At 43.8% G+C, this 16,670-nt stretch overlaps 1 protein-coding gene across 2 annotated transcripts; it reads left to right on the top strand.

The window, feature by feature from the left end:
- Positions 1-4,259: 4,259 nt before the first annotated feature.
- On the top strand, positions 4,260-15,984 carry ZNF329 (zinc finger protein 329). 2 transcript variants are annotated; one of them, XM_090261041.1, is made up of 4 exons: positions 4,260-4,294; positions 8,463-8,554; positions 13,630-13,667; positions 14,278-15,984. In XM_090261041.1, the coding sequence occupies exon 4, from the start codon at positions 14,298-14,300 to the stop codon at positions 15,915-15,917; it is 1,620 nt and encodes a 539-aa protein (XP_090117167.1). In that variant the 5' UTR covers positions 4,260-4,294; positions 8,463-8,554; positions 13,630-13,667; positions 14,278-14,297; the 3' UTR covers positions 15,918-15,984. The 2 variants fall into 2 exon arrangements, with proteins under 2 accessions (XP_090117167.1, XP_090117168.1); XM_090261042.1 differs by lacking the exons at positions 8,463-8,554; positions 13,630-13,667 and having other exon boundaries at positions 4,266-4,294.
- Positions 15,985-16,670: the final 686 nt, after the last annotated feature.

The following is a 16,670-nucleotide window of genomic DNA, read 5'->3' as shown; positions in this document are numbered from 1 at the left end:
CTCCGCGTAGCTTCAAAGTGTAAATCACCAACTGCAGGGAAGCCTTAGGACGCGGCTTCCACACCAAAGCTGTCTACTGCTGGGCCATTTTGTAACTTTGGGGACAGTCACTCAGGAGATGTTAAAATATCTAAGAAATCATCTTCTTGCTTTGTGAACATCTCCGGGCTACATCAAATCACAAATATTTAAGCTGAACCAACCAGAAAAACCTGGAAATTGAACTTCTAAGACTAGAACAAGATTCAGCAGATATTCCTTTTTCCTCTGTAGGTCGGAAGTGTCCTACTCTGTCGCCGTGGCTGGGTAGACCAGTTGGTTAGAGGGTCGTCAGGCAAAGACTGCAAAAAGTCACGCACCAGGAGAACCTACCCATCGAAGCTGTTTATCACAGACACACGGTACATTTGCTGGACTTGGCAGTGACTTTTATGGAGAGATTAGAAACCCATCTTGAAAATTTTGAATTATCCTTTATTTAGATGGACATCTAAAGGAATTCTCTGTATCCCCAAAATATTAGCTGGAAAGAAAAAAAAAAAAAAAAAACACAACTATCTGCATAAACAGGGTGTTATATCACTCCTTTAACTTTTACTTCTAAAGTTAATGTCCAAAAGAAAAAATAAGCTCATGTCCACACTATTAATGACTAAATTACTCAACTGTTTATTTTTTGCTTAATTATGTGTAGTCATGTGAAGTCCATTTCTAGTCAATGATAACGTGGGTATTCATAGACTTTGCTGCTACCAATACAGAAAGAGCCCCTCTCTATATTGAAGTACTAAGATTCCAAGTTCTCTTTGTTTTTCATATATTTTCATTCCACTTTTCAATAAAAGTCATGGATTTTTTTATTTTTTTTAAGTGTGGAATTGAGCCCAAATGGTGGCAGATTCGATTCCCAGTCAGGGCAAATGCCTGGGTTGGGGGCCGGGTCCCCAGCTGGGGGCGCGTGAGAGGCAACCACACATTGGTGTTTCTCTCCCTCTCTTTCTCCTTCCCTTTTCTTCTCTTTAAAAGTAAACAAACAAAATCTTTTTAAAAAACAGTGTGAATCGCACTGCGATGGGTCTCAGGCTCTTCTCGACCTGTTGCTCGGGTTTGAGTCCCGCGGGTGACTTTTTCTTTCACCCGTGAGCTCACTTTAAATCTCTGTCCTTGGGATCCGTCCTGAGCGCCTAGAGGACCCTGCCTGAGATTCGTCCGGAAGTCGTTAAGGACCTTGGCATCTAGGACCCGCTGTCATGTCTTCCTTATGTCGCTAGAGGGCACTGCGGACCAGGCTAACGGGAACAGCCGGGAAAGGAGACGCGCGGGCGCGTGAAGCTGTGTTGGGCGGTGCCTCCAGCTGTCAGTGCGTGGGGTCGTCCGCCAGATCCCGCTTTTCGAGCGGGGGGCTCCCTTGCTCATGGTCCGACTTACATTCCCGCAGGACCCCACCTTCTGTAGGAGTAGAACCGCTGGTGGCAGACACCCCTGGCCCCTTGACATCTGTGCATGTCTTCTCGTATTTACATCCAGTACTCCCCTCCCCGAGGAATAATAGCTCAAGTGTAGCGCGGACGTAAGAACTAGACAACTTTTGGGTGTACAGGATGATGCTCCAACCAAGTGAGCCACTTGGCCAGGGCACAATCATCAAAAATTTTAAAGCAGCCATTATAACTATGTTCCATGAGGTAAAGGTAAACATGAATGGGAAGACAGAATTCTTAATAAGGAAATTGAAACTCTAAAAAAGAACCATATGGAAATTTTAGAACTAAATATATATATATATATTTATATCTCCTGGAATAAAGATTCACCAGGTGGATGGGCCCAAGAGCAGAATAAGATGTCAGAGGAAAGAATCAGTGAACTTGAGGGTAAATCAAGTTGAAGACTAGGCAGGATAAAAAGATTGAAAATAATGAACAGAACCTCATGGTCTTAAGGGACAGTATCAAAAAGTCTAAATTTGGGTCATTTAAAGCATCAGGAAATGAGAAGGAGGTGCATAAAAAATACTTGAAGAAATCATGGCTACAACTCCCCAGAAATTTACATAATCAGACATAAATTTACAAAATTAGGAAGCTCAGTCATCCATAACAGAAAACCGTGCCCAGAGACATCATAAACTGGTAAGAACCCCCCACCAATAGAAAAGAAAGAAAAACAATGATTGAAAGCAAGCAGAAAAAAAAAAAATTCATATAAGGGAACAATTATTTAAGTGATGATAGGTTGCCTATTAGAAACCACAGAAGCTACAAGAGAGTGGGTAATCATCTTTAAAGTGCTCAAAGGAAAAATATCCATGTCAAGTGAAAGTTCTATATCTGGTAAAAATATCCTTCAGGAATAAAGAAAAAAAAGGCATTCTCAGATGAAGAAAAGAAATTCATCGCCAATATACCTGTTATATAAAAAATGCCAAGGAAGTTCTTCAGACTGAAGGAAAATAATACCAGAAGGATAACTGAAACTTCAGGAACAAAGGAAGAACAGCAGAAATTGTAACTTTTTGGGTAAATATAGTAACTTTTGCTCCTCTTAAATTTATTAAAATATGTGAATGTTGAAAGCAAAAATTCTAATGTTGCCTGAGCTTTTCGATGTATGTAGATGTATTATTTATACATATGTGTAAGGGGATCTAATATGACTGTACGATATCTGTATTTTACTTGAAGTTTAAAAATTAACTATAAGTAGCCTATGAAAAGTTAGCTATGTATATCATAATGCCTAGAGGAACCACTAAAAATAACACATAGCTATATAGCTGAAATGCCAGTAGATAAACTAAGATGGAATGCTACAAAATATTCAGTTAACCAGAGAAGGCTGGAAAGGAGGAAGAGAGGAACAAAACACAAGGGACAAACAGAAAACAAATAATAAAATGGTAGGCCTAAAATTCAGCCTTATCAACAATTACATTAAATGTGAATGATCTAGCCCTGGCCAGGTTGCTCAGCTGGTTGGAGCGTAGTCCTGTGCACCAAAAGGTTGAGGGTTTGAGTCTCAGTCGGGGCACAAACATAGGCTGTGATTCTATCCCAGGTCAGGGCATGTACAATCAATGTTTCTCTCTCATATCAATGTTTCTCCTTCTCTTTCAGCCCTGGCTGGGGTGGCTCAGTGGATTGAGTGCTGGCATGCAGTCCTGCAAACCTGAGAACGAAAAGTTGCAAATTACTTATTGGAATTATTTTATACACACATACATAAATTTGACAACATTTATTTTTCAAAGCATATTGTAACTGCTTATTACTGATAAAGATTTTATTCATTTACTTTTAGAGGGAGGGGAAGGGAGGGAGAAAAAAAGGGAGAGAAATATTGGTGTGTGAGAGAATCAATTGGCTGCCTCTCCCACCACCTGACTCAGAGCTCAGGCATGTGCCCTGATAGGGAATTGAACTGGGGACCTTCTGGTTTGAAAGCCTGCGCTCAATCCACTGAGCAGCCAGGGCCACTGATATTTATCTACGAATTTCCATCCCCATAAAACACATACATTGATTTGTATGTTAATCTTCTATCTAAAATCGTTACTTAAAAAGAAAATAAAATCTTTACTTAACTGTTCTAATTCATAAAAACGTGTAGCTTCTGTTTTAATCTCTAAACAATTACACCGCCAATGAATAATGAGGTGCACTTCTCTGAATTTTAACATATTTTTCTCAAAATAAACAAGTATGGTATGGAATTATTTTGGCAAACTGCGCCGTAAATAAAAATGAGGCCCTACAGCCCTGGCTGGGGTGGCTCAGTGGACTGAGCGAGCGCTGGCCTGCGAACCAGAGGGTCACCAGTTCGATTCCCAGGCAGGACACGTGCCCGGGGTTGCGGGCCATCTCCCCAGCTGGGGTGTGCGAGAGGCAACCGCACATCGATTTAAAACAAGCAAAAAAGATTAAGGCCCTACAATAATGATGGCACAGGAGAAGATAAATATCCTTGAGCCCACGTGGGTATCAATAAACGGGGAGGAGGAACAGTCCTGTCCTGGTGACGAGCGCGCCCGGCGGCGGAGGGGACGGGGTCACAGCCAGCTCGGCTGGAGGTGAAGGCCGGGTGCCCGGCGGCCGGAGGTGCGTCGGACGGGTGGGACCCCTGCCTCGGAAGGGGAACCAAGGGCTCGCAGGCGCGGGCACCGGGGAGGAGTCGGAACGTTCCGCTCACACCGCGCGGGGCGGGGCGGAGCCTCCGGGGACGCGCACAGCCGGGTCTTGGCTCGCGCACGCGCACTCGCTCGAATATGGCCGCCGCCACCGGCTGCCCCCTCGAGGTGAGGCCCGCCGCGCCCCTGGTATTTCGGTACCTCAGTCCCCCCCAGTCCCCCGCGGGAAGTGTCGGTGTCCGCCGGGTTTCGGGGGGTCGCGAGCGGCGCGTTGCGGACGGGTTTCAGGCGGGCGGCGAGCGCGGTCGCCTCGGGGGCGGGGTTGGCCCCGGGCCGCGGCCGCCCTGAGCTGTGAGGACGCCCCCCGGGCGGGAGGGCGCCTTCCGGCGGGTGAGGAGGCGGCTCCGGCTGTGAGGGCCCCCCTTGGCCTTACGCCGTCTCCTCGCGGAGCTCAGCCGTTCCGCGCGAGGATCTGCCGGTCTTTCCTCAGGGACAGCCTTGCGAGGGCCTGCCCGGTGTCCGCGCCGCGCCGCGCCGCTGGGGCGACCGCCGTCCTCCGCCCTCCGCTGCCGGGAGCTGGGAGGCCTTGGCGCCGGCCCCTTGGGCCCCGGGTGTCAGGTCGCCTGTCTCTCCCGCTCCCGAGATCTCCGAAGCCCGGTCTTGGTGCTGTTCCCAAGGAGGGCCGCGTTTCTCCTCCCGTTCTGTGGCCGTTTTGCTTTCCTCTTCCTTGGCGTTCGTGGTTCATTTCCTTAATTGCCGTCTTCAACTTTTGAGGCAAAACTGAGGTCCAGATCTTCATGGTACCCCGCGATGAGTTTTGATGAATGAATGGCACCCAAACCTTTCTCAAAATCAGCATCACCCCAGAAAGAGCTCTTATTCTTTCCCAATTTAAAATTTTGATTGTTAGACACTTGGGCTTGTGAAAATATTTTCAATACCAACCCTTTGTGTGTTTGCTTTCATCCCTTGGCTATTATATATAAAATCTTCTTTGTCTCTAGTTGTAGCCTTTGTTTTATTTTTTTTAAGAGTATTTATTTATTTATTTTTAGAGACGGGAGGGGGGGCTGACTCAGGGCCAAACCCACAACCCACTGAGCCACACCAGCCAGGGCTACTTATTTATTTTTAAATATATTATTTCTTTTTTCTTTTGGAGAGAGGGGAAGGGAGGGAGAAAGAGAGAGTGAGAAACATGCATGCACTACGACCAGTGTCTGAACCTGCGACCCATGCACGGGCCCTGACCAGGAATCAAACCGGCTACTGTTCAGTTGTGATGATGCCCAGCCGACTGAGCCACACTGGTCAGGGCAAGATTAATTTTTTACAATGTTATTTTAGCCCCATTGTATTGCTAAAAATAATAATACACAAGTAGGTATGAGGGAAAGAACAGAAATTTTAATATTTCTTTTTTTATTTTTAGAACTTTTAGAAGAGTTTCTTTGAGCTACACTGATGACATGTGCCAGAGAGCAAGATCTCAAATGCTCCTGAGATGTTTAAACTTAATTAATGAAATACAGTGCATTTCCTATATTAAACGCCCTGTTTTAATACTATTTTCCCAAATATGTCCTAATGTATTCCTGTATTCTGGCGGCCATTTTTTTTTTGTTTCGTCTTTTTCTTCTCTTTGTTCCTTTTGCAGTAACCTGACTATGGCACTCATACCTTCGTTGACGAAGGGTGCATCTGGGATAGCCAGTTTTGTCCAGGAGAGAGAGCAGAGTGGGAATGAGTTCATGAATTCAGAACAGTATCTGGATTTCCTTTTAGCATCCTTCTAAAAGAAGGCATCCTTTTCCTCATGTCCTGTAACACATGCAGCATTGTTCTGTTCTGAAGTACCCCAGGATCATACCTGTAGGGTCTTGGGGACAGAGGGTGCTCAAGCGTCATGTGGGCCAGTTCCAAGCATGGTGGCAAATCTGCCTCCCCAGCCTAGGCCCATCCAATGCCAGCAGTTCCCTTGCCTCCATCTTTGTGACAACCTACCACCTGCACAGATTTCCAGATGGCCCCAGGGGATACTGCCGTGGTAAAGAGCTACAGGTCTGGCTGGGGGAGACTTGTCTTTTACAGGGCACATGTCTATGCTTAGCATCACTAACATTGTTCTTGAAGGTATAAATTTACTTATTATAGTTTTATTGAGGTATAATTTATATAACATATGATTCATCCAGAGTTCACAATTTGGTGGTTTTTAGTATATTCACAAAGTTTTGCGCCATCACTGCTCTGTAATTCCAGAACATTTTCATCAGACCAAGAAAACACCTCATACCCATTATCAGTCATTTCCCATTCCCCCTTTCTCCCAGCTCCTGGCAACCACTTACTGACTCAGTTTTTATGAAATGACCTGTTCTGAACATCATATAAATGGAATCATGCAATGTATAGTTCTTTTACTGAGCATATTTGTAAGGTTCATCTGTGTGATTGAAGCATATATCAGTACTTCATTTCTTCTTACAGATGAAAAATATTAAAATATTCCATTATGTGGATTTCTTTTTTTCTTTTTTTAAGATTATTTTTAGGGGAGAAGGGAGGGAAAAAGAGAGGTAGAGAAGCATTGCTTGGTTGCCTTTTGTACGTGCCCAAGCTGGGTGCTGATTCTGCAACCGAGGAATGTGCCCTGACCGGAATCAAACCTGTGACCCTTTGTTTGCGGGATGATGCCCAACCAGCTGAGCCACACTGGCCAGAGCCATTATACGGAGTTGCACATTTTGTTTAGCTATTCATCAGTTGTTGCACATTTAATTGGATTGTTTCCACTTTTTGTTTATCATGAATAGTGCTATGAGGTCATAATTCATGTGCAGGTTCATTTGTAGATATACGTTTACATTTGAAAAAAAAAAGTACCTAGGAGTGGAACTGCTGGGTATATAATGACTCTGTGTTTAACTTTTCAAGAAGCAGACTGTTTTCCAAAGCAGCTATACCATTTTACAGTCCCACCAACAGTGTGTGAGGGTTCCAGTTCCCCTACTTCTTACAACACTTGTTATTTTCTGGTTTTTTGTTAAATTGTCCAGAAGGGATGCTGATGATCTTTTCCTGTGCTTTTATATTCTGTGTGTAAATTCTTTATCAGATGTGTGCTTTGCAAGTATTTTCTACCATTTGGTGGTTCATCTTTCACTTTTCTTAGGGTGTCTAAGTCTTATTTTGTAAAAGGAGTATCTGTTATAGGTGAAGTAGACATTTCCTTTGCTCCTAAAGGCCTCTTCCCCTCCATGCCCCCAAGACTTTCACGATCACATCTTTGGTAGATATCTTGTCAGGACATTTTAATATTTTCACTTCCATAATATTTTGTCTAAAAAGTTTTCCAAAGTAGTATCCTTCTGTGTATGTCAGCCTTATCTCGTTTCTCTTAAGTGCCCACATGCATCCTCCCCGAGGGGACCTGTAGGAGGTGTCTCCGTTTCTTGTTTTCACAGGACAACCACAGGCCACTCAGGCCCCAGTTTCCTCAGAAGGCCCAATATAGAGAACATGTGGCCTGGTGGCCAGGCAGCCTCAAGAGGCCTTTTCAGTAGGAACTTCAGGAGTGACAGCTGGGGGCACAGTCCTCCTAACCAGCTGGCCCTTTGACATCACTGTTGAATGTGTGGACATAGCAGACGTCTGGGGTCTCAGTCTTCACTTCAGAGTGAACAGTCCTTATATTTCCTTATTAGGTGTGACATTTATCTTAATTTTCTGTGTTCTTAGTTGTTAAGAATATCTGTCATGAATCAGAGCTTTCCTTAAAGTACTTTCTGAATTTATTGACATAGGGTGAAGGGGCCTTCTACTTTAACCTGAGAGCATTTTGATCAGGAGCCTGGGTGAGATTTGCTTATCTTAGTGCTTTATGAATATATCGAATTAGGTTGCAGGGGACTACCTTTTACTTTTATCTGAAAATATGGGAATTGTATCCATGGATGTTCTAATGTCCCACGGTCCGTGCATTGCTAGGATAAATCCAGCATTGCCAGTTGGGTGACATTTTTACTGTTCCTTAGTTAAATCCCCTTTGCATGACTGATATCACTTATGTGTACCTCCTCTCTTTTTTAATGATCATTCTTGCCAAAGGCATATCTATTTCATTAGTCTTTTCAAGTAACAGACTGGTTTTCTTCATCTTCTTGGCTTTCTCCTTGTTTTCAGCTTCTTGTTTTTAGTTTCTGTAATTTCTGCTCTTACCTTGATTTTTTTCTTTGTCTTTTGTTTTTCCTCTCTTTATTATCACCTTGCACCTTCTGTTGTTTTAGCCTATAGTTCTTTCCCTTAAGTTTTTTTTTTTTAATCCTCATTCAAGGGTTTTTAGGAAGAGAAGAAGGGAGAGAAAGAGGAACATGGATTGATTGCCTCCTGTATGAACCTGGCCCGAGGACTGGACTTGTGACCTAGGTATGCGCCCTGACCAGGAATCGAACCTGCGGTTCTTCAGTTATGGAAAGATGCTCCTGCCAATTGAGCCGCACCAGCCATGGCTTCCTTAAGGCATTTTTATTTATTTTTTTATTGTTCTATTACATTTGTCTCAGTTTTCCCCCTTTATCTCTTCTGCCCCCCGTGTCCCCCCCCTCCCGATTTAAAAAAAATCTATTTACTTTTTAGAGAGAGGGAAAGGGAGGGAGGAAAACATCAATGAGTGGGAGATACATCTGTTTGTTGTGCAACCCAGACATGTGCCCCGATTGGGAATTGAACCAGAAGCCTTTCTGTTTGCAGGTCAGCACTCAATCCACTGAGCTCCACCAGCAGGGCTCCTTAAGTCTTAAGTTGAACAGTGAGTTCACTGATTTTCAGTCCTTTTTATTTACTTTTATTTTTTAAAAGGCTTTATTTTTAGAGAGAGGGGAAGGGAGGGAGAAATAAAGGGAGAGAAACATCACTGTATGGTTGCCTCTCTTACGCCCCCAACTGGGGACCTGGCCCGCATTCCAGGCCTGTGCCCTGACTGAGAATGAAATCAGTGACCCTTTGGTTCGCAGGCTGGCACTCAATGCACTGAGCTGCACCAGCCATGGCAAGTCTTTAAATGTAAGCATGAAAGACCAACGTTTTCCACCTAGGAAATATGTTGGCTGCATCATCACTTGCCACATGTTTTGAGTTGTTCCATTTCATTATTGTTTAGTTTGTTTAGTTAGATGTTTTCTAATATCTGTCAAGATTTCTCTTTGATCTGTGAATTACTGAGAAATAACTTTTTATTTTTCCAAATAAATACAAATTTGTTTTCCTGGTTGGAATGGTTCTGTGGATTGAGCGCTGGCCTGTGAACCAAATGGTCGCTGGTTCGATTCCCAGTCAGGGCACGTGCCTAGGTTGCCTGCTGGGTTCCCAGCTGGGGGTGCACCAGAGGCAACCACACATTCATGTTTCTCTCCCACTCTCTCTTTCCCTTCCCCTCTCAAGAAATGAATAAACAAATAATTAAATAAATAAAATTACATTAAAGAAAAAAAGAATTTGTTTTATGTGTTATTTTTCTTTCTATTACTAGATTTTAACTTGACTACATTTGTCAAGAGGCTGTGGTCTTGGCCTTTGTTGAATTTGTTTTTTGTCCTGGTTTATGTCCAGTATTAGCAAATGTTGTGCTTGGGAAGCGTTTGGCTCTAATTGTTGGTATTGCGCTCTTCATCCAGCTGTGCAGTCAGGCTGGCTAATTACATCCTCCCCTTATTTCTGTTCAGTTTTTCTGAATTTCCATTTCTACAGGAGGTTCATTCAAATCTCCCAGTATGGTTGGGTTTACTGATTTCTGCTGATTTCAGCTTGCAATCCTGACTGACTTTGCTTTGAGTTTGTTAGCAAAGAGCCATAAAATCTTTGATTAGCATTTGTCTCTTACAACCTTTTGCTTTTGTCATCTGTTTTTTTTTTTGCTTTAGGTGTGTCTGTTACAAATGCATTGTGATGCAGCATCTTTATCTGGCCTATCATGGCCATTTACATTTATTGTTATTGGTGATATCCTATTTTATACTTTCTATTTAATCTGTGTTTTGTGGGCTTTCCCCCTTACCACCTTCTAAATTTATCTGATTTTCTTTTCTCTTTTCTCTTCCCTCCTATAACAGGGTTTTTCCACCTCAGCACTGTTGGCTTTGGGACTGGATTATTCATTGTTGTGAGGGGCTTTCCTGTGTATTAAGGGTGTTTAGCAGCATCCCTGGCTTCATCCTAGATCCAGTGCCCCCCCCCCCCCCCCGTGATGACAACCAAAATTTCCTTTGGGTGTAGAAATGTAGTTTTATATGGCATTTATTTTATTCCTGACTTTCCCAGGTCTCATGTGAATCATGAAAAATAAGAGGGTGTCAGGACACTTCAGTTTGTTACTTCTTTCCATCTCGCAGGCCACTGCCACCCAGGGTTTTAGTTCATCCCACTCTTAACCCCACGAGTCGCTGTTACTGCTGCATTTGATTTAAACGCATATTCGTCGTTTCCTTTTTTCCCCATTTTTTTACTTCTGGGTTTTTCCTGAATAACTTCTGCAGTTCTTTTGGCTATTGCTCTTGGAGATAAACGCTGCTTCTGCTTTTCTGAAGCTGTCTTTATCGTACCTTTACTCTTGAACAGTAACATATCTGACAGTGTTTTCCCTCAGCACTTTGAAAGTAACCTTCTGTTACTTGCGGGTTTCTACTTGGCTGTCATGATACTTTTCATTCCTTCACCGGTGGTCTGTCTTCTCCCTGTTGGGCTTGAAGACTTTTGCTTGGTGTAGATCAATGTGTACTTAGGCTCAGGACTCATTCTTTCTGAGCCTGAGATATGTACAGGTGGAATCTCCAGGTGGAGGAATGTGCCTGTTTTGTGTTTTGACAGCTGCTACCAGATTGCCAAGCTGCTGACCACTCTCAGTGACCGACAACTCTTCCTGCATGAACTGCCCAAGCTGTGTATTTTCACACCTTATTTTATTTTTACTTATATGGAATGTGCATATGTTTTTGTTCATTCTTAAAGTTGAAATTTTTAATTGCTTGAATGATGGTGGGAAAGAGGAGATATACATGTTTTCAGGGCATTTCTATTTTTTCTCTGTGAAGTGCCTCTTTGTATTATTTTTCCAGTTTTTTTTTTGTGTTCTGTAAAAATTCTTTTTTAGCTCTCTGTACTATTATTTTGTCTCATATATATATATATTTATATATATATATATTTATTTTTAATATGCTTTATTGATTATGCTGTTAGAGTTGTCCCAATTTCTTTTCCCTTTGTTCTCCTCCTCCCAGTGACCCCCCTCCCTCCAGTTGTCCCCCCACTTAGTCCATACCAATTGGTTGTGCATATAGTTCTCAACATCTTCCTGTCTACTCCAATCCCTCCTACTATGCCTAATTCTTGTACCATCTCCCTCCCTTCCCCCTCTTCCCCCTCCCCACTGACCTCCCCCCATAATGTTCCCCATACCTATAATTCTTCTCACACTCTCGTTGCCTGCTTAGTTTGCCTTTGTTTCAATTCCCTAGCTTTTGTCGTTGGTGGTTGTGATACAGTTTTCATTTTATTGTTCATAGTTTTGATCCTCTTTCTCCTAAACCAGTCCCTTTAACATTTTTCATATAACAGAGGTTTGGATCTGATGAACTCCTTCACTTCTATTTTATCCTGGAAGCACTTTCTCTGCCCTTCTATTCTGAATGACAGCTTCGCTGGATAAAATAATCATGGTTGTGGGTTTTTGCTTTTCATTACTTTGAATATTTCTTGCCAGTCCCTTCTTGCCTGCAGTTTCTTTTGAGCAATCAGCTGATAGTCTTATTGGGACCCCTTTGTACATAATTCTCTTCTTCTCTCTTGTTGCTTTCAAGATTCTCTCTTTATCCTTAATTTTTGCCATTTTGATTATAATGTGTCTTGGTGTGGTTCTCCCTGGGTCCAGTTTATTTGGAACTCTCTGTGCTTCCTGGACCTGTAAGTCTATTTCCTTCCCCAGGTTAGGGAAGTTCTGCTTCATTATTTTTTCACATAATTTTTCAATTTCTAGTTCTTCACCTTTTGGCAACCCTATGATTCGGATGTTGGCCTGCTTATAGCCATCCCATAGGTCTCTGAGCCTCTCCTCATTTTCCTCACTTCTTATTTCGTCTTCCTGCACTGGTTGACTGTTTGTTCCTTCCCTATGTTCCAATTTGTTGATTTGATCCCTGATTTTATTTCCCTCACCACTAGTTTCGTATGTGTTTTTGTTCATTTCAGCAGGACTAGCCTTCATTCCTTCCCCGTCTTGTTTAAAATCTGCTGTTAGGTCTGTAAGCATTTGTATAACCAAAGCTCTGAACTGTGCCTCAGAAAGATTTCCTGTCTGCTGCTTCATTAGATTAGATATTTGCTGTCTGGTCAGCTGTATCACTGGGATCTCTATCATGGTCTGTGCCACCCTAACAGTTTTGGGTTTACCTTTGCTTCCTGGGCAGGGCTGTCACACTTCCTACGCTATAGGGGGTGGAGCCCAGTGCACTCGTCACAACCAGGTGACCCTTCTCACCATGCTGTGGCGTTTTCTGTGGGGGTGGGGGTCCAAGATGGATTCCTTCTGTTCACTCTCCACTGAGAGACCAGGAGCCTCCTCCTCCATCCCCACCCCCTCTGGGTCTCACAGTCCAAGGCAGTATGCCATCCCTCATCTTGGAATCAGAAGCTGACAGGTCTGGTCTGCAGCTGGGGGTGCTTCCCAGGCGCTTCTTGCCTCCCCTTAAATATGGGTGTCTGTGCTTACCGTCTTCCTGCTGCTGCTGCTGCCAGCACTGCTTGATCTCTCTGTCCCAGCTTCGCCCCTCCTACCTGTCCCGATGAACACCACTTCTTTATAACTTCATGCATTGGACTTCATTTATTTTCTGGAACTTCTGGTTATTTATGGTTTTGTGGAAGCTGTATTCCTTCATAGCTGTGGAGGGAGACAGAGCGTGTCAATCTAGGCCTCCATCTTGGCCGAAAGTCTCCTGTGTGTGTTTGCCTCTCTTTTATATTTTATAATATTGTCTCTCTATGTGCCACTTGTATTTTGATTCCTTTTTTTTTTTAAAGATTATATTTATTTATTTTTAGAGCAAGGGGAAGGGAGGGAGAAAGAGAGGGAGAGAAACGTCAGTGTGTGATTGCTTCTTGCATGCCCCCAACTGGGGACCTGGCCTGCAACCCAGGCATGTGCCCTGGCTGGAAATCGAATTGGTGACCTCTTGGTTCACAGGCCAGTGCTCAATATACTGAGCCACACCAGTCAGGGCTGGAATTTTGTAAAAACATTTTTTTCTGAGGTAAGGGTCTAACTAATACAATTTTATCTAAAAATTTGTGGAGAACCAGTTTTCTTGATACTATGAAGTGGAGGGCTGGGAGGATGGTTACAGGAGGATCAAGAATGGCAGCAACGCCAGCAGCCACCTACAGAGCACTGTCCCTTCCCCGGCTCAGAGCCAGCCTCAGGTGTGACCCAACTCCTAATATTTCTGCAGGGCGTTCACTGAGCCTGTGCTGCATCCCATCCATGAAGGTAGGACTCTGACCACCAAGCTGGGGCCAACTTGCTCATTCAGCTCTGTTGTACACACGTTGTGCCTTTGACGCTTCGAAATGTGTGCTGGTTGTTATATGGGTGATGGGGACTAGAACACAGTGGCTCAGAAGGTAGCCCAATGTGAGCAGGACACCTGGCCTCTGTCTCTTAGGTGGCAGGTTAATCCTTTTGATGCTATTTACCCCCAGTACCGTTCCTCCTGCCTGTTCTTTCGGAGAATGGAAACCATGGCTGTCTTTGAACCCGTGCTTGCCTCCACGCCGTGATTATCAATTTATCTCCCTTTGCATAGATGTGAATTTGAGAAGTCCTGGTGGATAGCTGCATTGCTTAGAGCATCATCCCGATGCGCAGGAGTTGTGGATTTTATCCCTAGTCAGGTCGCATGCAGGAGTCAATCAGTGAATGCATGAGTGGGTGGAAAAACAAATTGGTGTGTCTGTCTGCTCCCCCTTTCTCTCTCTCAAATCAATTTTAATAAAAAAAGAAAAAACAAGTAAAACATCACTGCCTGTCGCCATTTTTCATTATAGTTCCACACATAACTTCATGTACTGAAGTCTGTCTTTCATTCTTCACTTTTCAGCCTGGGGCACGAGACTGAAAATGACAGCTCAGAATATTCCTGAAGAAGAACTACCATGTGATGTGGAAATGGAAGGGTTTATGAGAGAGGGTCTCCATTTCTCCTTTCTAGGTGACAGTTGGGACTGTAAGAACTGGGAGGGACACCTGAGGAAATCAACTTTAATTCAGGAAAAGCCAGGGTCTGAGGAAGGAATTTGTGAATATCCTCGACTTGGGAGGCCTTTGAGTGCAAGCTCAGACCTTCCACCCTCTCAGAGGATTCCTACATCAAATGGTTTTCACATACATGACTCAGAGGTTAGAAGTTTCGATTGTGACCCATCTTTACCCAGTTCTCAGAAAACTTTTGTAGCTAAGAGAACTGGTGACAATGATGCCTGTGGAAAAGCCTTCTGCCATTCCATGGAAGTTGTTCACCAACTGGGAAGAAATCAGATGAGAGAGAAGCCCTATAAATACCCTGAAAGTCTTGAGTCTTTCAACCATTTCACTCCTCTTGGTGCACCAAATATAACAAAAAGAGGGAAGAAACTGTATGGAGGCAAGGACTTTGGGGACATCTTTTCTTTGAGTTCATCTCTTAATGAAAACAGGAGGAGTCTCCCTGGAGAGAAGCTGTACAAATGTACCGAATGTGGCAAATGCTTCAAACGGAACTCTTCTCTCATTTTGCATCACCGAACTCACACTGGAGAGAAACCTTATACCTGTAACGAGTGTGGAAAATCCTTCTCTAAGAACTACAACCTGATTGTGCATCAAAGAATCCACACAGGAGAGAAGCCCTACAAATGCAGTAAGTGTGGGAAAGCCTTCAGTGATGGGTCAGCTCTGGCACAACATGAGAGAATTCACACTGGGGAGAAACCTTATGAGTGTCTAGAATGTGGAAAAACCTTCAACCGAAATTCATCTCTGATTTTACATCAAAGAACTCATACAGGGGAAAAACCATACAGATGTAACGAGTGCGGGAAGCCTTTCACGGACATCTCCCACCTTACTGTGCATCTCAGAATCCACACTGGGGAGAAGCCCTATGAATGTAGCAAGTGCGGAAAGGCTTTCCGGGATGGCTCGTACCTCACCCAGCATGAGAGAACTCATACCGGAGAGAAGCCCTTTGAATGTGTGGAGTGTGGAAAATCCTTCAACCGTAACTCTCACCTCATTGTGCATCAGAAAATCCATTCTGGGGAGAAGCCCTATGAGTGTAAAGAGTGTGGGAAGACTTTCATTGAGAGCGCATATCTCATTAGGCACCAGAGAATTCACACTGGTGAGAAGCCCTATGGCTGTGACCAGTGTCAGAAACTTTTCAGGAACATTGCTGGCCTCATCCGGCACCAGAGGACTCATACTGGTGAGAAGCCCTATGAGTGTAGTCGGTGCGGGAAAGCATTCAGGGACAGCTCCTGTCTGACCAAGCATCAGAGAATTCATACCAAGGAGACCCCGTACCAGTGTCCAGATTGTGGGAAGTCCTTCAAGCAGAACTCCCACCTTGCAGTACATCAGAGACTCCACAGCAGGGAGGGTCCCAGTCAGTGTCCTCAGTGTGGGAAAACGTTTAGAAGGAGCTCAGCCCTGGTCCGACATCAGAGAACACACCCTGGAGAGCATCCCATGGACACATAATGAATGTGGCCACACTCATTTCTCAAATGGTCTTGAAAACCCATTTGGAGGAGGGTTTTTTGTTTTTGTTTTTGGTGGGAGGCTCCTCCCTGTCAGTACGAAACAGTTTTTTTCAGTGAAAAAAGTAAGTCACTTGCAATGTCACCCTGTATGATAATCATCATTAAGCAATATTCTGGTGACCATCCTTCCCCCTCCTCTTTATATGTACATAATTTTGCATGAATGGGATCACATTACACATGTGGTTTTTAAATATAGAAACTTATTTTTAAATGTTTCTCTACCCTATCCAGTGAATTGAATGTGAGACATTGCTTAGCCATCCATTGTCAATACATTAGGAAACTCCTGGAGGGAATACAGGATGGTAGTAAGTGTGGAAAGGGCTTCAGGGATGATCAGCCTGTACCGAACATGATAGCACATACACTGGAATAAAACCTGTGGATGTCAGGAAGATACTTCTCTGGAGACACCCAGCTGCTCCTGTGTCAGAGCATAAACTGGAAAGAACCTGTGAATGTTTTCCATAATTAACCTGTACCAGGAATCCTTTAATGGGGAGTGTCTGCCTTATTGTACGTATGCAAGCTCTTAGCAAAATCAAGTGTAATCAGTGAAAGCAGCTTTTGGCAGGAGCTGTTATCGTCTTGTCTGTATCGGCAAAGATACCCTGGTGAGGGGCCCTGCTGTGCTCCCCACCACAGTGACCACAGAATTAGAGTAGATTGCTGTTTGGATGTATTTTCG

This window comes from Furipterus horrens, unplaced genomic scaffold, assembly GCF_987537825.1.
Source record: "Furipterus horrens unplaced genomic scaffold, mFurHor1.1.pri manual_scaffold_13, whole genome shotgun sequence".
In the NCBI taxonomy this organism is placed as follows: domain Eukaryota; kingdom Metazoa; phylum Chordata; class Mammalia; order Chiroptera; family Furipteridae; genus Furipterus; species Furipterus horrens.
This window is presented reverse-complemented; position numbering and strand designations above follow the sequence as displayed.

Excerpts from the sequence above, each read along its gene's own strand:
- ZNF329 (XM_090261041.1), top strand. The coding sequence starts at position 14,298 with ATGACAGCTCAGAATATTCCTGAAGAAGAACTACCATGTGATGTGGAA.